Source organism: Adiantum capillus-veneris, chromosome 6 (assembly GCF_014529385.1).
Source record: "Adiantum capillus-veneris isolate H3 chromosome 6, ASM1452938v2, whole genome shotgun sequence".
NCBI lineage: Eukaryota > Viridiplantae > Streptophyta > Polypodiopsida > Polypodiales > Pteridaceae > Adiantum > Adiantum capillus-veneris.
In genome coordinates this window covers 163,569,870-163,594,449 of record NC_140936.1, presented here as the reverse complement: position 1 = coordinate 163,594,449, position 24,580 = coordinate 163,569,870, and the positions used below count along the sequence as shown (strand labels likewise).

The 24,580-nt window shown below is 43.3% G+C and overlaps 1 protein-coding gene across 2 annotated transcripts; it reads right to left on the bottom strand.

The window, feature by feature from the left end:
* Window positions 1-5,133: 5,133 nt before the first annotated feature.
* Window positions 5,134-23,101, bottom strand: MSD1 (manganese superoxide dismutase 1). 2 transcript variants are annotated; one of them, XM_086515072.1, is made up of 7 exons: window positions 22,968-23,101; window positions 22,571-22,885; window positions 22,412-22,458; window positions 5,941-6,066; window positions 5,727-5,783; window positions 5,534-5,605; window positions 5,134-5,446 (listed from the first exon to the last, which is right to left on the bottom strand). In XM_086515072.1, exons 2-7 carry the CDS (start codon window positions 22,860-22,862, stop codon window positions 5,357-5,359), a joined length of 684 nt encoding a protein of 227 aa, XP_086371198.1. In that variant the 5' UTR covers window positions 22,863-22,885; window positions 22,968-23,101; the 3' UTR covers window positions 5,134-5,356. The 2 variants fall into 2 exon arrangements, with proteins under 2 accessions (XP_086371198.1, XP_086371199.1); XM_086515073.1 differs by having other exon boundaries at window positions 22,571-22,855; window positions 22,951-23,087.
* Window positions 23,102-24,580: the final 1,479 nt, after the last annotated feature.

Below are 24,580 nucleotides of genomic sequence, written 5' to 3'. Positions count from 1 at the left end.
CATACTCCAAGCATAACTCAAGATTACCTCAGCTTCTTTGCTCCCAGGGCCTTCATGAAAATATATAATACCTATCCATCTCTCCTCATATACCTGGTCAATGCTACTATCTCTAATGAAGTGGTAGATGAAAAGTAGCTTGTAAGCATGTATGGCAAGTCTCTAAGTAGCATCTCTAGCCATGCTACCTCACTTGCTACAACTACGACACCACTATATTTCATCCTCTATACTTGAAAAAAAAACCATGTCTTCTGGATACTTAATGTGATAGTATCACTCCTAAGTGAGAACATGAACCCCCTACTAGATCTAGGCCAATTCGCATCTACGAAATCATAGAGTTGCACCTCTATGAAAGCCGCATAAAAGAGTGCATAATCTAGTCTAACACTTACATAGCATAATATGCACCTAAACACATCCAAATGTGGCTTTGTCAAGGGAGACGTCCACACATGTCAACACCTATCACATCTCTCAAAGAGATTGAACCAAGACGAAATGTCACTGGGAAGCAAATGACTTGACTAGGGCATGGAGGCATGCCAAGAGGTTGTCAAGCTCTTGTCTGAACACAACACATTCCATTAAGACGCTACTCTATGATCCTCTTCTCGGGACCTCTCACCAAACTACATGAAAATCCTTGAAAAAATCATCTCCAACTGCCTCCAAACTTCATACACAACATATTGGGAGTATGTGGGACAAGACTAGGTCGTCAGACTCACAATAGGACTCGTGCAAAAATTGCTATTTTCTTTTGAGATCCTAATGCAGGTCAACATTTTAGAATTTAGATGTGCATATGAGGTGGTCATGAGCACCAAGAATCGCGTGCAATTGACAAAATCTCAATATGACACTCAGATAGAGAGAAAAGTCACCTAGAGATCATAGATAAAATTACTCGTTTTTTGCACGACGCTCGCAATGTAGGTATCGCGTAGAGATCTTGACAAGACAAACACAATGGTGCCCTCGAAAATTTGATGCGACAACCGTGCGGTGTGGTGTGAGCAATTCAAAGACACATTGAAAGAGAGAACACACGACGTACACTGAAAAACCTTATCTTGTTCTTGTGGTGTCGCAATTCAAAGACACAGTGAAAGAAAGAACACACAGTGCAAAACCTTATCTTGTTCTTGTGGTGTGAGAAATTCAAAGACACAGTGAGAGAGAACACACGACGACAATGCAAAATCTTATCTTGTTCTTTGGATCCTCCCAAAAACATTACATAATTGCCTTTTATACCCTGTGTCGAGGTTTTATGGTACTTAAGGTCAAGGGGCCTAAACCCTTTTAAAAGAAAGTAAGGAGCCTATACTGACAGCCCGAATTCTGCATTGGCTACTGACGTGGCACTTTATGGATTTTTTGTAGTTTACACAATCAACCCAAAGGGCGCCAGCTTTTGGTACAGAGCTTTTGGGACGAAGTGCTTTTGGTACACAACTTTTCATGCAACTATTTTTGGCTTGGGGCCTTCATAAGTGTGCCAAGGCCTCTTCTCTCAACAGATTAGTTGGTGAGCACTGCAAGAGAGAGGCCCCTCAAACATTGTACTCTTGCAGAGTAATAATATCAAAATACCGGAAGGTGCACCAATTGCTAGGGCCAGTGCATCCGAGCTCGAAACTCTACAGTACCATGTCGACTCTCCTCTCCTCTCTCCCCCCCTTTGCCTATTGCATTTTTCTCACGTGTTGCAATAGATCTTTGATTTGGAATGTTCAAGTCTATTCTAGACTCACATCAAGAGCATGAATCTTCCAAATGGCAACTTTCAATTTGAAGGACATATCATTGATCTTTTATGGAAATTAAAAGGGCCATAGTATCACATAATTAGCTTTGTAAAAAGCCCCTCCTTACCCTTCTTCTTTCTAAGGCATACCTTTTCAAAACGAAGTAGGGGCAAGTTTTCGTTTTCAATTGCAGGTCTCATCAATGGCTACTTGTTGCGTTCTTATGCCATGCTTGATAACTATACAAAGCCTCCCTTTCACCACCAATCTCCAAATCCTATACAAAATGATCTGCCTAAAAAATCTTGTTCTCGATACACAAAATAGATAGAATCTTTTGCCACCATCAACAATCACAAAGGTTGCCGTCATAGAAGTATGAAGTGATGTAAGACAACTCCACCAATGGCAAATACTTCTCCCACTAAACTGTATTGTCAAGAATATAGCACCTTGACAAGTCTAATACCACTAAGGTGGTAATTTCCAACTACCCATCGATTTGTCAATAAAACCATATAACGAACTTGAATATAGTACCCACATTCTCTCTCTCTCCAAAACAAATTAGCATCATGAAGAAGGCAATTGTGGAGGACAAACACTAGGTGTTTGCAAACACCACCATGATGACAAGCTAGGTAGGAGTCAAAAATTTACACAAAAGAACACACATGGAGGGTTCTAGAGGTGGTCGCCTTACGTTGTGAACACATTATCAAGTCAAACAAACCTCACAATAAGGATGTGTTACTTTATCCGAACAAGCGTTGACCCTCTAGCTACGTGATTTCAAGGGACGAGCCAAAATGCACACACTGACAACAAATTTTGCACTTTTAAACCCTTAAAACATAGTGCTATAATTAAATGAAACTCGTAGAACTCTATACACTACAAGCTTTTTCCAGCTTGCTTGGGTAGTTTCCTTTATCACTTTAATTCCCTACTCCCTAATTATGCCGACCAAAATTTTCCCTACTAAAAGCCCACTACCTCGACCAACTGGCTCGTTCCATTCTTATTATACAAGATCTGGCCAGATTCCCTTATCTCAAGGCCTTCCTTTGGAGTAAGACTCCCTACCAAAAAATAGCAAGCTCGTCTAATTTGAACTTAGACAACAAGGGAAATGAACTCAAATAGCGACAATCTACACCACGCAAACGAGCACCCACGTTGCAATTTACGTCTCACTTTTTTTAAATAATGAAGCCACCAAACACCTACCATGGCAATGACCTGCGGTGGTGGCAGAGACCTGCACCACCACCGCAGCTTCTTCTCCGTGACCTGCGCGCATGCTCCTGGCTTGGTTGCTCCGCCTTTCACACCTTTTCTCTTGTCCTTTTATTTGCTGAGAGCAATATTTCCGTTTGCCAAGAGTATTAAGTCATATTCCATTTCTTTTTTTATTTTTTCCCAGCTAGGACCCCCTACCCTACTACTAGCTAATATGTTACTTTTTCCGAACACCGAATGCCCACAATTGGCTTGGAAGCCTCCTTGATTGCTTGCTACTTTGTAATTGCCTTCTCTAAATTCCCTTGAGATATCAGCGCTCTGAATCACCCTTCCCAATTGGCTTCAAATGCCTACAATAGGCTTTGAGGCGCTCTTGAATTCCACCCTGAATATCCATGTCACCGTGTCTGCATTCCTCTTAACTCTTTGCATTTCCCTCCACTATTAAAAATCCCTTTTTGAATTCCTTCAATAGGCACCAGACACACTAGTTATAACTCCTAAATAACCCTACAAAGACTCATTCTAAAAGCTAAGCTAATGTTGCTTTACAAAAATTCTTTGGAAAAGCTCTCTAAATCCCAAAATTTAGACTGCAAAATAACACATGCTTTTTTGGCTCAGACTACAAAATAGCACATGCTTTTTGAGCCAAAATCCTTCGCCAATGCATGGGAAATCTTTTCTCCTTGGTCACCACCTCTTGCCAGTATGAGTCGCTCTTCCTTTTTGCTGCTATGCACTAACTCCTTCCTCCACACATTGCAAAGTTTATTTCTGAAGCTGGTCAAGAAAGTGCCCAAAACTTACGTAGGGTGCCCAAAGGCCATGTGTCAAAACTGTATGTGACAAGCCCAAAAGCCAAAGACCTGTGAAAATTCTAAGGCCAAAGTGCCCTAAAAAACCTGATAATGCCCAATAGCTGAAATGGGGTGCCCAAATTCTGCCAGTGTCCAAAGGCCCAATGGCTCAAAACACACACATCTTTTAAGCAAATCCTCGACCCAGAATTCTATAAATTGTACACTATTTTCTTGCCAAATCCGAGCAGGATTTCCCCTTTTCAAACTCTTAACCGACTGCTAGCCAAGGATTGCTTTAAGATTCTATTTTCTTGTGTTCGCTTTATAGACACGAAGTGTGACAACATATTTTGTAGAAAGCAGTGTATCAAAAACTTTAAAAGAGGCACTACGGGATGAGTGAAGATTTTAGGTCGCTGTGTCTGATTCTCACATCATGTGTTCTATTTCACTTTTGTTATCTGCGAATCACTAATTGGTTATGTTTTGAAGTTGCTTCTATCATTCCATGCCGCTTCATTCAACAGTCCATCTTGGAACCTTAACAACGTCCGCCAATTTTTGACAACCAAGCTTCGGTTCCAAATGGGTTTTTGTTTTAACTGAGGCTTCCTACACAACACAACAATCCACTTTTTGCCATTTCACGTGAGCTCCACTAATTCCAAACATTCCAGGGGTTCATTCCATTGTTTGCCAAGAAGGCGTGTGTTATGACGGACCACAGGATTTAGATAAATGTCTTCTTACCATCATCAATCATTCGCAACAAATGAGAAAGACAAAAAAAAACCCTAATGTGAAACTTCCTAGCAAAATCAAAAGCTGCAATCCCTTTCAGAGCATAACAAAAACACATCTAATCAAATTGTGCGACTTTCCAAGTAACATTTTCTGGCACTTCCACTAGAAAGCCTTGAAAACATGAAAAGCAAGATCATTCATCTTCCGCATGCATAGCCTTAACGTAAGGCTATCGCTTATCATGAATGATCTGGACAGGAGCTACACCATTCTTACAGTACCAATTTCCAAGAGTGGGTGCATGTTAAATCTCAAATTGAGCGTGCCATATAAAACCAGCTTACTAAAGACCGCATCACATTCCAAGCACACTCTATTTGACAGGCTTGTAAGAACACCCACAGCGTGAGCGGTTCAATCCCTTTTCTCCGGAGCCCCCACATTAACTCAGTCGCAACTAGGGGACATCAACTATTTTATAGCCATAGATATTTTCACAAAGCAAATCCACCTCCAATTGAAAGCTACTTATCTGGAGTATACCTGTGACAAGGGCTGAGAGTTGAATGACACAGGCACACCTCTCACCAAATATTGTGTCGTCATAAAGCCAATATGATATAGCATATAAGAGAGCCACATCCGCTTCCAATACTTTTGAGCGATTAGACCAACATGATAAATGCTGTAGTAGCTACCAAGTAAAGGTCTCACAGGAAGGAGCAGCCAAACACATAAGCTCTAATAATAAGAAATGTACTTGTAACATAAAAAAGAGAAAACTCCATGGGCCCAAAAGAAAACATCCTACAGACTCTCTTCATACCTCTGACTCACATCTTTCCAGTTAACTACATTCCAAATATTCTTCAAGTAGTCTGGGCGAACATTCTTGTACTGTGACAAGCAGAATAAACATTTGGTCAAATGGGCTGTCAGGATAAACCCCAAGACTGTACCAGGGAGCAAGGCCCAAACGATCACCTGAAGGTAGTAGGCATGTTCCCATACATCAATTCCCAGCAGTGGAACTAAGCCTTTGTTAACCAGAGGATCCTACAGAAAAATAACATCCTTTAAGCAGCTTTCTATAGTACAGTAAACACGGCATATTTCCTTAACAATCCTTTTGTCTGCAGATAACTACTTCAAATGGAAAGTGTAAATAGGAATGAACCTGATTTGCTGTTGTCTCAACTAGAAGGTGCTTCAGCTCCTTATTAAGCCCAAGCCACTGTCAACATAGAGGAGCTAATCTGAAGGGATGGACTGCAAAGAAAGGGGGAAACGACATAGAGCAGGGACGAAGAAAGGAGGAAAAAGGGGTTTTTTTTTTTTCTTTTTGTTTTTTTGTTTTTTTTTTTTTGGGGGGGGGGGGGGGGCGTACGTACCACCCATCCTGATCCTTGAACAGCAGCTCCAACAGAATTCATCTTTGCAATCAGCTTCTCTAAAGAACCATACTGAGTAGAAATTGCTGAGGCAAGAGGACCTTGGGGACCTTCACCACCTCCAAGCTACAGCACATTAAAAAAACACTTTTTTACACACGTGTCATATGAAGAGACAGACAAGGACACAGCGCACATGCATGCACCAGCCAAAAACTGGAACATGAAGTGCATATGTGTGGAAACTTTACTTCATGCATTTTCCTTTTCTAAGTACTTGCCCTGTGAGGAAGGAAAAATCCTTCAGAGGAGAAAGTCAACAACAGTGAAATTACAACTTACAAGGTCAAGGGGGCTAGTGCATCCAACAAACCATGTCACATTTGATCCCAGGGCCAAGAGTCATTGCTTCATCATGATTGGAATATAAGAATTCTAACAGCAGTGCATAATCTGACACTTCAAGCTAGTTTCTTTTTGTAGGTGGAATCAGGTGCAATTACTCTAGGGGAGGGGGAGGGGGGGGGGGGGGACACCGGGGTGTTTTATGTCACAACTTGGTGGATTTATGACCTGTACTGGAACTGGAGCAAGAGGATAAGCGGAGCCGACACAATCGGAAAAGGAGGAGCTGACACGGGAGCCCGAAAATTGTGGCATATTTTCGGCCGTAAAGCACACAGGATTTCTGAGGGTGTTGACATGACACTTTTTCCTACACTGGTGTTTTTCTGGTGACAGTCGTCGAAAGCATTGACTTCAAAGTTTTGTGAGCTTTTGAAATGTCAAATTTTGAAAGCAGATAATTTTTGGTGCTTTCAAGCTTATGTAAAAGCAAGAGACTAAGTATCATTAAAAAGAGGCCTCCTGTGAGCTCATGCCGGCACTTGGAAGCATCAACCTTGGTGAGGGGCACCTAGAGAGGCCGGTGCATTTGAGTGGGAGCTCCGCCTCACTGATCCAACTTTTTGGAGTGCACACCATGGATTTTGACAGAGAACGTGAAACCCATACTGGATCAAAAGAAAGAGATTCTACAAGAGAATAAGTAAGTCGATAAAGATGATGAGCACGATGAAGAAAAGCAGGATAATGAGGTTGAGTTGGTAGCTCAATAAAAAGAACCTGCGTTCAGGACGTGAAAGCATCCTGCTCTTGTGAGCTATGACATGGCTCTCTTGCATCAAGACTACTCCCAAACTGCGACCACAAGCATCACAGTAGAAGTCAAAAGGGCTTTTGCAAGTCTGGCAAAGCCAACATTGGACCCATTGTCAACTTTTCCTTGACAGTCTGAAAGGCTGCAATCAGGTGGTACAAGACTGGCCAACTTCCATTATGGTACCTGTTGTACGTAGCTCTTTGGGATTGTGTTGCTATTTATCGGAGGTTTATCCAAGGCTTTGCTCATGTAGCAAGACCACTCCAAGACCTAACAAGGAAGAAGATTCCATTTATATGGGGCTTGAGACAACAAGGAGCCTTTGATAGGCTAAAGTACTTATTAAGCCATGGTCCTATTTTGATTGCCAAACTTAAGGAACCAATTCGAGGTTCATTGCGATGCTTCGGGTGATTGCATCGGCCCAGTGCTCAACCAAGAAGCCCATGCAGTAAAGTAGATGGCTTAAGAAATTAAGAATGCGACATTGCATGCCTCGATCTACAAGAAGGAACTTATGGCTATGATTCACACCTTGTCTACCTGAAAGCATTATCTTCTAAGAGCAAAACTCTGATGACGGTCTTGATCACAAAGTGGCGGTATTTCCTCACACAGCAGAAGCTATCTGACAAGAAGATGAGATGGGCCAACTTCTTGTCTAACTTCCAGATTTTCCATTATGGCTGGGAGTAAGAACGTGGCTGTGGACGCATTGTCTAGATAGCCAAAGGTGAATGCACTTTACTTCTATATATCGGCAAGAGCTGGAATCACTTCTAGATTTATATCCAAACGACCCAGACTTCTCCTCCATTTGCAAGAAGTTACATAAAACCGACCCGTAGGGTAATAGACTTTAGCTTTGACCCGATTCTTTACTTAAAAAACTTTACTCGAAGTATACAACACAGAGGAACTTCACGAATAACCCTGTGACTAGAATTAACACTTCAAACAAACCACGGCCTGGAAGCTAGAGTGCTACCAAGCAGACAGCAACACCCTGTAGGCCCCAAAGACTGACGCCCCTTTCGGTATTTCTTTATTCTTATTGCAAATAGACGATCCGAACACTTTCACCTAACTCTCACCAAGCTGTCCAAACCTGCCCATGGCTGTACAGAGTTGCAAGTTTTTGACCCAATTTCGCCAACATATTGGCGCAAAAACTTGTGTAGGTCAAAAGTACACGTCAAGGACACTTTCCCTTGCGATTCGGAAGCTTTCCAGTGAGCTACAGGTCAATTTCAGTGTGCCGTAGTTCCCTGTTTTGTCACTATCAGGTGCCCAAAGCCCTGTTTAAGCATCACAAGGCTTTCCCAAGGCTCCCCTGGCGATGTCTTGCAGTTTAGGTGTGAAACCCTAAACCTGCAGAAAACATAGCAGGCTGTAATTTTCTGTTTTGGATCGTTTTGGGCGGAGCAGGTCTACGCATACGTGCCCTTTGAATCAGTCTTGGTTGGATTTGCATTCCATAGCCAAGAGTTGTTGGTGTTGTAGGCCTCTACTTCTTGATGCTTGGAGAAGGAGATGGAGTTCTTGCTCAACACATGAGTTGTGTGTGTGTGTGTGTGTGTGTGTGTAGCAAAGTGAGTTAAGACTAAAAATGCCAACTCTCTCTCTACTTGGTCGACCCCTCTCCCCAAATGCTCTTGTTGGCTTCCCATTGGCTCTTGCAAAGCTTAGCCAATAACAATTAAGAAGCTTTATTGATAGCCTTGTGACATGTGTCCCCCTTAACCCTTTTGTGAGAGCTTCAGGTAATTAAATAATTTATTTAAACTCTCACCTGGACCTTTTAGTGTTCTGGCCAATAGGAATCAAGCAAGCCATTGGGCTGCTGGATGCTCATTGGACCCCTTGGTAGACTGTCCAATAGTCTTCTAGGGAGCTTAATTTCTATTGGTTCTTTTATCAAGAATTTTTAAATTGATTAGACTAATTTTACTCTAGCCTAATTCTTATTGGTCCACCTTTATGGTCATCCAATAGGATTTGAGGGAAAATTGGGGGCAACTAAAACAAAAAGGGCGGTAGACTTTACTTTAAACCTTGATTTAGCTTTCACCCATTATTAGTCGTCTATTTTAACTGTACTTTCAAGACACAACAAAGGGGAGAGGGATACAGGCTGCTAGATTGCACCTGTATGAGTAGACGGACACCAGATTGGCCCCTAACTTAGGCGCCCCTTTCGGTATTTCTTTATTGTTCAAAAGAGGGAATAAACGCTGTGGTTCCCTACAAGCTGCCCCGTACAAACTCGGCTGAATTTCCACTGTTCCAGCCCGATTTCGATAGCATAACTGTACTAGAACCCTTCACGGTCAGTGTTCCCATGCATTAAATGACTTTCCCGACGCATACGGGCACTTTGCAAAACCTGGCGAGAATCTGCAGCACGCTGAATTCTCTGTTTTCAGCCCTGAAAATGCGCCAAATCACCTGTACAGCGGTCCCCTTGCGTCCCCGAACCTCCTGGGGGTGTTAGGGTCCGTTCAGGGCCAAAACCCTAAACCTGCAAAAATACACAGCAGGCTGTAATTTACTGTTTTGGGCTCCATTTCGCGTGCCGGTCGCATCCATAGCAAGTCCTCGAGCTCCCGCACCTGTAGGGCTACTTGCCCTTTGAATCGGACGAGATTTCTGGCGTGAAACCTCTCCGAATTCACCTGTACCTGCGGGGGGGATTAGCCGCTAGCTAATCCAGTACCTGTACAAGAGGCTCTTGCCTCGGCAATCGCGCATGAACCCACACAACTGTACATTGGTCAAATGAAGAGCCCACTAGAGGGGCATAACATACTGCCAAAGGGGAGAGAGAGGGCAGTGCGTAGCGTGCAGGGCATCACTCCTGGCACCGCACTGTGCATAAGAGGGAAAGCAAAGCACTCCATAGCTCTTAACCTGTGACAAATCTGAAAATGAGGCTCTCCCTCCTTCAATTTCAGCGCCACTTCTTGGTGCATGAGGCAAGTGCACCAGAAGGTGCCACTTGGCACCTTTATAAGCATTTTCCCGTTTCGGGGTTGCCGTCTAAAAATATCCCAACCGGTTGCCCAGTTGACTTCACGGCAGAGTAAGAAAATGTTCCCCTTGTCATTCCGGAGGTAATGACGTCAACACATTTTCAGGTCCCAAAATACCAGATCCCTAAATTTTAGGAGATGCTGCCATTGTATCTTTCTAGGTCATCCGACCCTCTTTGTACACTACGGCCACATCCAGAACTGAAATGTAGCCTCTGTAGCAAAGGATTCCACTTTGGCTAGTCAATGACCCCACTTGGCTAACCATAGTCCTTGTCCAACCTTAGTGCTCTCTTGCCCTCAGGCCTGGACTCCCTCTGGACAGTTCCACACTAGCTATGCAATGCAGGGCAGTTAGATTTCCCGAGGGGTGTTTCCAAAAAGTTAAAGTAAATAGATAATAAGAAAGAAATCAACAAAAAGGATAGATAGTAGTCACACGCTGGTGACATACCCCCCTCTTGAAATCTCAAACATCCTCGTTTGCATCTATGTCGTTCATGCTCCTAGTCAACACTGATGTATTCAACACCTGTCGACACATGTACGACACATACATGCTCATTGTCAACCCTGGTGTATTCAACACCTCGTCGACTCATGTATTGCCTGCGTGTGAACCCAGTCCCAATGACATAGTGGTAGCTGCGCACTTTGCCATTGCTTTGAGTCACTAACTTTCCAATGACAAAATGGTAGCTGTACATTTTGCCACTGTCTTATAGTACACGTTGGATCCTGTAACACTTTCGAGCATACCCAAACCGACAGTTTAAGAATGCAGTTACACATGTACTTCTTAATAGAAGCAATTACTGTATCCTTGACAAACTGACAAGAAATACTCACTTCTATAGCACTAACCAAACTTTTGGACATTCCATAAGAGCAATTGCCAAACTGACAATCTGTACAGCTCTAACATTCATGTAACAGGTATTTGATTTGAGCTCACTTTAAATACCATGTACATCATTTGTTTCAAAAGCCATTGTCACACTGACAATCCATTTAGCTTTGAAACTCAAGGGGTCAAGGTAGGTTGCAAATCGAAGGCTTCCAGGTAAAGTGATAACACAGTTGGTGACTCTGCAAGTTCACCTTCTTCCATCCACTTAGCATCCATTGGTGGATAGTTTCTAAACTTTACCAAGTAAAGCCTAGCAATCTTGCCTTTCACTTTCCTTTCTTTGTGTGCCAAAATCTGTTCGGGGACCAAGATCTCGTCAAGTTCCTCGACTTCCGGCTGATCTTCAGCTGGCATATCTTCTGGCACATCACCCACATAGGGTCTGAGAAGACTCGCATGAAACGCATTGTGAATCTTCCAACTGTCAGGCAATTTCAGCCTATATGCAACATCACTGATTATGTCGCACACTTGAAAAGGCCCATAATAACGCATGCTGAGCTTTGGAAACAGTCTTTCCTTGCCCTTCATCTTCTTTAACCTTGCCTTTTCGTAAAAGCACCCAATCACCAAGTGAATATACCACTTCACGACGGTGACGATCAGCTGCTTTCTTTTGCTTTGCCTGAGTCCTTTCTAAGGCCACTTTGACGACCTTGTACATTTCATCCATGTCCTGAACATACTTATCTGCTTCAAATATCTTGTCCTTTGTATGCAATATGGGAGGAACTTTCTTGCCACCTTCAACTATCTCAAAGGGTGCCTTGCCAGTTGATGAATGCACTATATTATTGTATACATACTCCACCAATGGCAAATACTGCTCCCACTTTCCTTTATGCTCTGACACATAGCACTTCAGCAGATCTAGGACAGTAGAATTTGCCTCTTCTGACTGCCCATCTGTTTGAGGATGAAATGACGAAGAGAATTTGAGCGTGGTGCCCATATTCTCAAACAAGCCTCTCCATAATAAACTTGTCATGCGTGGATCACGGTCACTAACAATCGACTGTGGCATGCCATGATACTTGAAAATATTGCTCATAAACAAGCGTGCCATCTGATCTGGCTTTATCTTCTTCCTGACAGGAATAAAATGAGCCTGTTTGTTGAATCTGCAAATAATGGTCCAAATACCATCGTTTCCTGTCTGCGTTCTCGGAAGATCGAAGATAAAATCCATAGCAATACTTTCCCATGGTTTATCTGGAATAGGTAGTGGTTGCAATAACCCTGGTGCCTTTTGCCTGTCAAACTTGATCTTTTGGCATATTAGGCATTCTCGCACAAAGGCATCCACATCCCTTCTCAATGTAGGCCAGTAGAAGAATGTCTCAACCGCTTTAACTGTAGCATCGATACCACGATGCCCTGCATACGGTGGGACATGACTCTCTTCCATAACTTTGCGTCGCAATGGCTTTGTGACACACAATCTGCCATGCATCATCATGAACCCGTCTTTAAGAAGATAGTGTTCATGACGTGACTCTCTTCCATAACTTTGCGTCGCAATGGCTTTGTGACACACAATCTGCCATGCATCATCATGAACCCGTCTTTAAGAAGATAGTGTTCATGACGTTGTCCATCCATTAGTTGCTCGAAGACCCTTGCAAAATCTTCATCATTTGCATATTGTTCTCTCATATCATCAAGTTCATGATGATAAGGAATCGACACAGCTGAAATTTGTGGCTTCCTTGACAAGGCATCAGCCACAACGTTCTTCTTGCCTTCCACATGCACAATCTGAAAATGGAACATGGACAAGATATTTGCCCATCGCATATGCTTCTCAGATAACTTTGTCTGTGTCAAGAAGTATCACAAGGTCTGATAGTCCGTTTGGACAACGAAATCTGCACCTAGCAGGTAGTGTTTCCAACTTAAGAGCGCATGAATCACAGCCAGTAACTCTTTCTCATAGACCTGCATGGTCATCTCTGGCCCTTGCAAAATTCTGCTCTCATAGGCTACTACCCTGCCATCTTGCATTAGCACTGCACCAATGCTACTACCGCAGGCATCACACTAGACCACAAATGACTTCCTAAGATCTGGCAACACAATGACTGGATCTGAAGTCATCTTTTCCTTTAAGAGATTAAAAGTTGAAATCTCTTTCTGTGTCCATCTAAAGGTGACTGCCTTCTTTTGAAGAGCATGTAAAGGTGAAGCAATCTCAGCGAAATTTCGGATAAACCTTCTGTAAGGAGCATAGTCCCAAAAAGCTTCGGACATCATGCACCGTCTTCAAATTTGGCCATGACTTGATCGCTTCAACTTTTGCAGGATCCATTCTGACACCATCCTTTGAGACAATGTGTCCCAGAAAGTGAATCTCTTCCAGAAAAAACTCACTTTTCTTTGCATTGATGAGCAACCTATGACTGCGTAGCTCTTTGAACACAATGGCCAAGTGATGCCTATGCTCCTCTTCATTCTTTGAGTAGACTATCATGTCATCAAAGAATGTACCAACAAATTGCTGGTGTGGACGGAAAATTCTGTCCATCATCCTATTGAACGTAGCAGGAGCATTTGTAAGACCAAAGGGCATCACTAAAAATTCGTAAAGGCCAAACGTTGTTCTAAAAGCAGTCTTGTGCACATCCTCTGATCTAATGCGGATCTGATGGTACCCACTCTTTAGATCTATCCTGCTAAACATAGCTGCTCCTTCTAATTTGTCCATAATATCATCAATTCTAGGTCTAGGGAACCTATTCTTGATGGTATTCTTGTTCAGTGCACGGTAGTCGATGCACATACGCCATGAGCCATCCTTTTTCAGCACCAACAACACTGGAGAACAGAATGGAGATGAACTGGGCTGAATCAACCCCTTTTCTAACAGCTCCTGTACTTGGCCCATTATCTCTTTCTGCTGAGCCGCACTAACCCTGTACGAAGGCTTATTTGGTGGGCTACTGCCTGGCACCAAATCTATCGCATGGTCCTCAGGTCTCTCTGGCGGTAATTGAGACGGTAATGAATCGGAAAAACAGTCACTATACTGTTGTAAAAACATTGACCTTTCTTTATCTAGCATAGATAAATTTGATTCATCACAATCTGGCACTTCACGTGCAAAAACCAAGTACGCAGAAAGATGCTTTTTCATTACAGAAGTAATAGCAGAAGCTGATACAGTAGGAATAGACTCCCCTTTAAGCTTTACATCCAGAATGTGAGTCTTTCCCCTGCTCTGTACAGTGATCTTTTTGTTGTAGGCATCCAGGATTCACGAAACAACCAAGGAATACCTAACAACACATCACATCCGTCCAGTGGCATGATGTAAAATTCTTCAGCATCTACATAGGACTGGATATGTAGACGCAACTTTCCAATGATGGGTGTCACAGCCTCTGTATGGCCAGGACATGCCAAACCTGCCTCTGCTGTATACCCCATCTCTTCAGGTCTGATTCCCAACTTTGAAGCCAATTCTGGGGAAATAAAGTTGGCTTTGGCACCTGGATCAAAGAAGATAAGCATTGTTTGATCCCTGACCTTTCCCCATGCTCTGCAAAGCTCACTTGCATCTGAATTTGGCTTGTCGCCCACCATATCTGGCACTAGACCAGCCATGGGCTTCTTTCCTTTCTTGTCTTCCTTGTCATCAGAATCAGCTGGCCTTTTCTTTGTAGGACAGTTGTAAGCAATGTGGCCAGGCTGCTCACATATAAAGCATTTGTTCTCTGTCCTCAGGACCTTCTTTTGCTCTTCTGACTTGCGAGGAAAACGTCTTTTCCATTTCTTTGCTGGTCCCTTTTCAGATTCAGCCGTAGGTTTATCTTTCCCTGCGTTGGTTGACTCCCGAGTCCCTTTAGGAGCCTCATTGGGAACGTGCTTCTTGGCTGAATTTTTCTTGCCTGATCCTACATTGACGCCAGTGTTAAATTCACAATCTTCTCCCTTGGCCAAACCATTGCCAGTGTTTGCTACCTCGATGAGCTGCGTCAAAGTAGTGACTTTTGTCTTCGTGCAGTATTTTCTCAATCCTTTGGGTAGGCCAAAACAGTATTTTTCAATCTGTTCTGTCAATGGCACAAACCTATAGGAAGTTACTGGAAGTAGAGCTTTCCAAAACTTCCGATTGTAATCATCCAGATTTCTGCAAGTGGCAGCATTTAGCTGGTGCCATTCTGTCATGACATCTGCTTCAAAGTCATCAGATAACCATGCTGCTGCAAAAATCTGCTTGAAGTAAATCCATGTGGACGGAGCTTGCCCTTGAAGCAATAAAGTTGTCCACCATTGTCCCGCATTCCCTGTCAAGAAAGTGGCTGCCTTGCGGACCTTAGAAGCCTCTGTAAAGTTTCCCCCTGCATAGGCCTTGTCAAACTGCTGGAGGAATGAGAGAGCCTTCTTCCTGTCATCAAACCCTGTAAAGGTCGTGAATGACACACCTTTGCCACCTTCTTTGTACGGAGTTGGCCTCTCCAGCGGCGTTAAATTGTCATATGGAAGTGACTGAAACATGGGAACACTATTAGGGTTCATCTGTGTTCCTTGGCCGCTATTAACTTGACCTGGAAATGCCATATTTGGCTGCTGATTTGTAATTCCAGCCATACCAAAATTTGCCTGTGGCATCCCAAATTGGCCCTGAGTGCTCTGAAACCCTGGTTGCATACCCATGACACTGTACATGGGGTTAGGCATCATCGTTTGAGCACCCCCAAACACTGTTCCTGGCGTGTAAAACTGATTTCCATGTGCATGACCAGCCATGCTCTGGAATACCGATCCACCTCCAAAATAGCCAGGGTGTACTGAAGGTGGTAGGAAGACTTGTTGCATAGCCTGTAGGTTGCTTCCTTGCCCATTAGAACCAGCTATAGGCTGCTAAAAGGTGGCGGGCTGAAATGGTACAGCTTAAAAGACTGGCATCTCAGCCACCTGTTCTTGCATCTTAGGCACAGGTTGTGGAGACTGCATGTTCTCCGTCAAGTGTATAGGTGTTTCCATTGACTGTGCGGTATGAATCACTTGTGCTTGAGCCTTAACAGGCTTTTGAATATGATCCAGTGACCCAACTTGCTGAGACGGAACAGGAGGTTGCAGAAAGGCTAAAAACCTTGGATTCTGCATTACTTGTGTGAACATAGTCCTGAATATATCATCATCTGTTTGTGGTGGTCTTGAGGACTCACCCACTTCATGTGTCTGTTGACCTTGTGAAGAGGAAACCTCTTCAGTCACATCATCTGGTCTGTCAGCCATAATTGCAATTCCCTGTGTCTGGTCTATGATCCCTTGTGTCTTCAAGCCCAAAACTGACCAAGGCTCACTTCTATGGGAAAAAGTAATTTAATCCCGTCGATGGAACCATGAAACCGGCCTGTTCAATCCAAAAAGGGCGGTAGACTTTACTTTAAACCTTGATTTAGCTTTCACCCATTATTAGTCGTCTATTTTAATTGTACTTTCAAGACATAACAAAGGGGAGAGGGATACAGGCTGCTAGATTGCACCTGTATGAGTAGACGGACACCAGATTGGCCCCTAACTTAGGCGCCCCTTTCGGTATTTCTTTATTGTTCAAAAGAGGGAATAAACGCTGTGGTTCCCTACAAGCTGCCCCGCACAAACTCGGCTGAATTTCCACTGTTCCAGCCCGATTTCGACAGCATAACTGTACTAGAACCCTTCACGGTCAGTATTCCCACGCATTAAATGACTTTCCCGACGCATACGGGCACTTTGCAAAACCTGGCGAGAATCTGCAGCACGCTGAATTCTCTGTTTTCAGCCCTGAAAATGCGCCAAATCACCTATACAGCGGTCCCCTTGCGTCCCCGAACCTCCTGGGGGTATTAGGGTCCGTTCAGGGCCAAAACCCTAAACCTGCAAAAATACACAGCAGGCTGTAATTTACTGTTTTGGGCTCCATTTCGCGTGCCGGTCGCATCCATAGCAAGTCCTCGAGCTCCCGCACCTGTAGGGCTACTTGCCCTTTGAATCGGACGAGATTTCTGGCGTGAAACCTCTCCGAATTCACCTGTACCTACGGGGGGGATTAGCCGCTAGCTAATCCAGTACCTATACAAGAGGCTCTTGCCTCGGCAATCGCGCATGAACCCACACAACTGTACATTGGTCAAATGAAGAGCCCACTAGAGGGGCATAACATACTGCCAAAGGGGAGAGAGAGGGCAGTGCGTAGCGTGCAGGGCATCACTCCTGGCACCGCACTGTGCATAAGAGGGAAAGAAAGCACTCCAAAGCTCTTAACCTGTGACAAATCTGAAAATGAGGCTCTCCCTCCTTCAAATTCAGCGCCACTTCTTGTTGCATGAGGCAAGTGTACCAGAAGGTGCCACTTGGCACATTTATAAGCATTTTCCCGTTTCGGGGTTGCCGTCTAAAAATATCCCAACCGGTTGCCCAGTTGACTTCACGGCAGAGTAAGAAAATGTTCCCCTTGTCATTCCGGAGGTAATGACGTCAACACATTTTCAGGTCCCAAAATACCAGATCCCTAAATTTTAGGAGATGCTGCCATTGTATCTTTCTAGGTCATCCGACCCTCTTTGTACACTGCGGCCACATCTTGAACTGAAATGTAGCCTCTGTAGCAAAGGATTCCACTTTGGCTAGTCAATGACCCCACTTGGCTAACCATAGTCCTTGTCCAACCTTAGTGCTCTCTTGCCCTCAGGCCTGGACTCCCTCTGGACAGTTCCACACTAGCTATGCAATGCAGGGCAGTTAGATTTCCCGAGGGGTGTTTCCAAAAAGATAAAGTAAATAGATAATAAGAAAGAAATCAACAAAAAGGATAGATAGTAGTCACACGCTGGTGACAACAACTGACCTAGGAGCCTGTCATGTGTCCATTCTTCCCTTTGGGGAGAACTTGGGAGTGTGTGTGTGTGTTGACGACCCAAATAACCTAGGAAGTCGGTGCCTTTCTTCTGTTTTTTGCCGTGCCTTTTAGCTTTGTTCTACGCGGCTGAGCAATTCGTGCATCAACCACCTCTTCTAATTCCTTCTCTAAATACTTCTTGTGAGCAGAAGGTTTCTTGAGAGCGGGTTTTGGGGGTGGTGGTGTGGTTTTCTGCCACTGTTCGTGCACCTGCTGGAAAGAAGTTTCGCTTATATATTTTGCAAATTTTGGGTCCTTCACAAAATTGGACCATCTCTCGACGCTCCGCTTGAGTAGGCCAAGGCGGGCCATAGTCCTTGCCGGAATCTTCGTTGTGATCCCTTCCCGCATCTCCGGATGCGGAGGGAGTCGACTGATCTTTGCCTAAAGCCATAGGTGCTGCGGAAAAAAAAAATTGGGATTGGATTTCCTGTAGAAGAGAAATCGGCCATGCTTTGATACCACTGTAACAGACTTGGACACTCCAAGTCAAGAATCTACCGCAACAGCACCAAATAACCCCTTCAAAACAGTTCACAGTTTACAATTGATTCAACACTGGCCCGGCGGAGTTCCGTGCCTAGAGATATTGGCCCCAAAGACTGGCGCCCCTTTCGGTATTTCTTTTCGTATTAATCTGAGTTCAAAGTACAAGAGTGCAGGCAAGCGCTCACACTCGGACTCTGCGTCCAGATGCTCTGAGTTGTGAGAGGCCTGCTCACATATTTAAAGTTACAAGGGTTGCTAAAAGCAGAGTCCCCAAAAGCTGAAATCAAAAGCTTCAAGTAAAAGCTTTGAAAATAAAGCAAAAGTTCCTCCTCTCTCTTTCTTTTAATAAATAAAGCAGAGAGGCTCTCTCTTTCTCTCTCTCTTGCTAAAATAAAGCAAAGAGGGTTCTCTCTCTTTCTCAACAATTTGCGTAGAAAAAGCAACAATAAAAAGTTGCCCAGCTTTCCGTAAATCACGCTGATGTCCGTACAATAGGCCACGTGTCAGCCCACCACGTCAACAAATCAAGGATAAGGTTAGGATTAGGACAGAATTAGGGTTTCTGATTTTAGGATTAGGGTTTCAACAGAATTAGAGTTTCAGCCAACCACATCATCACTTTTTGACAGTTGATACTTTTTCTAGAGAAGCTAAGCAGATTCGTCAATCACGAAGAACCGATCTTGGCTTTCGAGTCGAGGTCCACAGAACCCCCACAAGAAGATTCGATCGATCACGAAGAACCGATCTTGGCTCTCGAGTCGAGGTCCAAAGAACCCCCACAAGAAGTATTATGTGTTCGATGATTAGTCAGAACGCATTGTTCGAGTGTTTCATTCGTGATGTTTTCCTATATTTTAGTCACCGTCCTTATGTGATCCCTTTTCATAGGCATGACATATTGTACGATGAGCACGATTCACTCATGAATGAGCACGGATGTATGCGGATTACTCATGAAAAGATGAAACATTTGCACCCAAGGAATTCACATTCCATGTCTCTTCCTTGGCATGACACAGTATCCGAAAGAGCACAAGAAGGATTGAGCATCAAGTATCGGCATTTTCATTGTGATTTGCCACACAGTTGATTGATTTAAATCCGAAAGAAAAGATTCGATCTCATTGTTTGCATGTGTTTGATGAATGGTTTGGCACTCCGTCTCTATGTTTATCTACATTGCATGCACAGTCTTTAGAGAAGACTAGAATTTTTCCAATCACTTTATATGGAATGGGTATATTCATGTTTTTGTGTTGGAAGTGGTTTCAGGAATTTTCATCCTCGGAGATTCTTGAAGAAGGTAGACGCATGACTATAGACGAAGTTGAAGCATTGAAGGAGCCAAGGATGACTTTGTGTCGCTTTCGGCACGGCCCAAAGAAGCAAGCGTTGCATACCTTTATGAAGTTCAAGTATCGCACGACCCACACATCAGAGTGGGCCGACGACGAGTCCTTCCCAGGATTTATCCAGACGTTGTTGGCGATCTCCCTCGACGCCATACAGTTCGGTACCAGTACCTCACTTTGAAAAGGAGGGGATGTCACGTGACACATCTAACCCTATGTGTACGTGGACAAGCTACTTCATGGCAAGGGTTCAGTTCAGTTCAGTCAACCTAGATTAGGAAGTGATCTGACACTTATGTGAGTCTATTCGCAAACCGTGCATGTCCGGACACTTAGAATAGATGCATATCCTCTGGTTGCACACAACATGATCATTAGATTTCCATCAGAACCCATCAAGAGCATTTTTACAGTGCATAAGACCTATTTTTGACATTTTTCAATTATTATTTTTAAGTGACTTTTGTTGGGAACTAGGTAGGGCAAATTTAGCAAGCAAGTACATAAGCAAACTAGCACTAGCACTTTCTGGCAAAAGAGACAACAAGGACCTAACATCCACAGTGCACCTTCTCAAGCAAGACCCCCCAAACAGAAGACCTAGCGTTTTTGCAGATGCATGCCTAGCGTTTTTCAACAAGACAACAGCCTGGCGTTTTTTGCACACCAGCAGATCAGCCCCGGCAACAGCAAGACAGCAGATCAGCCCTAGAGTTAGAAGATTTCCACCGCAAGACAGTTTTAAGCCCTAGCGTTTTTGCATCAGCATAGCGTTTTGCAGATTCACCACGACGGAACACCAAGAAGCATCAGTGTTTTCAGTTTTCAGCAGTCAGATTTCGCAGAAGAAGTCCCAAACCTCGCAGATCTCACCTTCCCGCAGCAGGTCCTCGCCGCACGGTCAGATCCAGCGACGTTTGCAGATTCAGCCCGGAAAACGCAGATTTCAGCATCTGCTTTTTTAGCACGTCGCCCTTGCATCGTCGTCATCGACATCATCACTGGCATAGAGTCAGGATTCAGCAGGTAAAGATTTGCAAATTTCAGCAATTAGCATTTTCAGATTTCAGCCCGTCTCGTCGTCATCCTCATCGTCGTCGACATCATCGGCAAGTCCAAGCATTGTAGAGATTTGTGCAATCATAAGTAGACCGCTCTCGCCATAGAGAGAGGGGCCTTCGGAGGAGGGTTTTGACAGCATTCTGGTGTCGTATTCTTCTCTCTCTATCTCTCAGTCTCAGCACCTTCATTCACAGTGTTCACCACTTTGTTTGTGTCCATTGCACTCTCTCAATAAAGGAACGGAAGGCTCTCCCTTCCATAAGTAAAAGGAACCCTTGAGCACCGTTCAAAGCACTCATCTTGAGCAAAGTTCAAGATTCACTTCCATTGCACCTTACACGAGGGCTCCCTCACATCCGCCTCCAACTAGGCTCCATGCACCATGAGATTCCTAATATCAACCACCACACACAAGAATCCATGAGAAAAAAAAGCATACTGTAGACTCCTTCCACCCGCTTGCAATGTTCCCTTCTTCTGCTAGTTGTGTAGAGAAGTGATCCCATCGGCCTAGAACATCACATTCCCATGTGCTCTAATTGTTGCACATTGCCATATGAAAGAGCACGAAGTTGCTCTCATACCAATGTTATTGCTCCCCAAAGGATCCATCCCACACGTCGCATAAAACAAGCTACACACTCACACCAAACATAAGGATAGACATTCACGAGTAAAGTGAACCCATCAGGCTACAGCATCGCATTCCCATAGTCGTCGTACGTTGTCTTGAGAAGAAGCAAGAAGTTTTTCTGAGACCACTATTATTGCTCCCCAAAGGATCCATCTTGCATACTTCACATAAAACAATCTACTCACTCACACAAAAAACATAAGGGATAGACATCTGATTCACATACTAGCCCAGAGAACCTACCTAGCTCAATCTCGAACCTCGAAGTCTCCAACTACTCCGGCCTAGTGTCATATCTCAAGAACTCTCGTCCCATACTTCCCTAGCTGGGGTGTCCAGATAGGCACTGCCAAGGGCCTATAGTCCTAAGTGTTGTCATCACAAAAGATGGTTCACAAATGATTCTAAGGTCCGATTAACAGGACTGCATAACAGCCCTAACCTAAGGCATGGTTTACACCAGCTAGACGTAATTCAAGCACTAGCCCCTAAGAGTCAATTCCTGAAAGTGTGCTCGAAATGCCATGTAATCTAACCAGATAGTAGTATTACATGCTGAAAGAATGTGCAATATCATTGAGGGCCTAAACTGAACACAAAGTCTAAACATCTAGAACCCTTTGGTTTGACGAACAATAGAGAATTCAAAGACAAATCAAACAACTTCTTCAACACTATCCGCAATAGAAGCATGCAATCCAAACCTTAAAAAGATAGCCAGTTCCATTAGCACATGCAAAACACATGATAAATAAAAAACAACAATGATAAGTAAAAGCAAAGGCATCCTTGCCTCTTCTCTACTCTATCGGATCATTAGCATGTTAAGTAGAAAGCATAAGGTATTGTCATCTAAATTGTAACATTTTGCCATCTGTGTAAGGAAGATAATTTTAAAGATACACAAAAAACTGTGTAGTTTAAACATGCATAAAGCTTACACTTTTAGGGGCCAAGTTCTTCCAGAAAATTGTATGGTTGATATGACCTTCAATGACAAAAGACAAAGTGCTCATTAAAAGATGCCCATGTTGGACCAAAAACACTTTCTGACATCTTTGGGGCATTCCAGGGTAATATTTATAATTCTTGAGACTAACCTCCACCATTAAAATTCAGCGCACTCTGGAGGGAGACAATGGATTGTGGGTCCTTAGCATCATGGAGCTTCTCAAGTGCCGTGTTGAAGTTGGTTATATATGTTTTATGATGCTTGCTGTGGTGAAGCTCCATAATCTCGCCACTGATGTAAGGCTCTAAGGCCCCATAGTCGTACGAAAGCTCTGGTAGGGAATAAGTTTGGAAGCCCCTCATCTGCATCCCACGAGGTGTGCACATCCTCAGAGCTGATCCAAGCTTGCGTCCACAAGATCTCGTCATCGATGCTGCCATATCCAGAAACCGGTCAAGAATATCTGCAGAAAGCCCATGTGAGACAAGTGACACTAGAGGTGTTTTTGAAAGCGGAAAATCAACTCACAGGACAGGCGTCCACACCTCGTCTGTGTTCTTGCTCAGAGTAGGCCTATAAGTTCATTGTTTTCGCAATTTGGCTACGCGTCATTTCTAGGGGAGAGTTTTTGGCTTTCTAAACTAGTCTTGCGTGATGGGCTTGCTATGAAACATCTATCGAATATAACTAGTCTTGCTTGGTGGACATTTCTATAAAACGTATCAAGACATACGCAAATTGACATCGAGCATCTAACACTGAAGTAAACAAGTACAAAGTGCATTGGCAAGTTTTAAAAAAAGAATTTTATGTGTATTTATTAAACATATATAATTATTGATTACTTATGTAGTTGTCTCTAAAATGGTCCAATTTTATTGCTCTCTCTACAACTGTTTGAGTAGTGAGATCAAGGCAATGCTCTTTGCCGTACATGTCTTGATAGATTTTCTAGCCCAATTTACTACTTGATTGGTTTTGATTGCTGTCACCTCGGCTTTTGTTATGGAAGAAGTACCAATCGATAGGCAACAACAATGGCTTAAATTGGGACTTGATGACCATTGGGAAGAAGCAAGTTGTGTCCCATAGGGCTCACTATACCAACGTGTTAATAAAGGAGAGAATTAAATTAAGCAAATAGTTGCATCTTAATCATTATGCTCAAACTCAACTCTTTAACCTACTTTGGTAGTTTATTTGTAGATGCCATTCAACCTGATAATATCATCGGTCATTTAGTCTCTAGACCAGAGACCCATCTTTGAGACACCCATATTCTTGCTCTAAATCAAGTGTAGTCAATTTTCTCGTAGAACTTGAGAGAGAGAGAGAGAGAGAGAGAGAGAGAGAGAGAGAGAGAGATGTTGTCATAGTTGGAGGGTCTTGGTGGCTATTGTCGATCCCAGAACCTGGAGCAAAACCCTGGTGCAAAACATATCTGAGGAGGAAAAGGCTGGAATAAAGAATTGTCTTCATACTACAAAATGGTTATGCACAGAAGAATGCTAGCTAACAATATATAAGATGCATTGTTAAATAAGCACATACGCAGATTGACATCAACAATTCAAGAATAAAGTAAACATATACAAAGTGCATCGAGTATTACAATACATAAGTTGAATTGTCCAACTATGAGAAAAGAAGTATGTACGGTCTATTTGATATATAGATATGATGATCGAGATTGAGCATGTACTACTGACGAAAACATGTAGCTAAACTAAACTTAAGGAAGCATTGACAAACTCAAACAAAAAGCATCAACAGACTATAAAAATCAAATTGCACTACCAACCTAATAATCGTGTACGGGTGTCGTCCAATTGTTCAAGCCGAAGGACAATGTTTGTGTCAAGCTACAAACAAGCAATGTGAAAGTTAAACATAACATCTTGCAGTGAAACTTCATAGATTGAAATTGCAAGGTATATAATGCACGTCATGCAAAAGTTCCATACAAAAGTATGGTGAGAGTTGGCATTGTGGTCTCTCCAAAAATTATAAGAACGAAAGCCGTGCCCTGCCCCGTAGCGTTTATGTGTTTCGCCAAGCAAACGCATAGACATGGAGAATTGGAAACAGATAAGGAACCTTGTAGTGTTGCAGAGTTAGATTCGCGCTTGTGCAATGGAAACGTCCAGTGTTTTGAGTA

Bases quoted from the DNA above. Each gene is read 5' to 3' on its own strand.
- MSD1 (XM_086515072.1), bottom strand. From the start codon at position 22,862: ATGGCAGCATCGATGACGAGATCTTGTGGACGCAAGCTTGGATCAGCT. The intron at 5,784-5,940 runs GTACGTACGCCC...CTATGTTGACAG, and splicing joins TTCAAGGATCAGGATGGGTG to TGGCTTGGGCTTAATAAGGA. The intron at 5,447-5,533 runs GTGATCGTTTGG...TGCTTGTCACAG, and splicing joins AACATGCCTACTACCTTCAG to TACAAGAATGTTCGCCCAGA.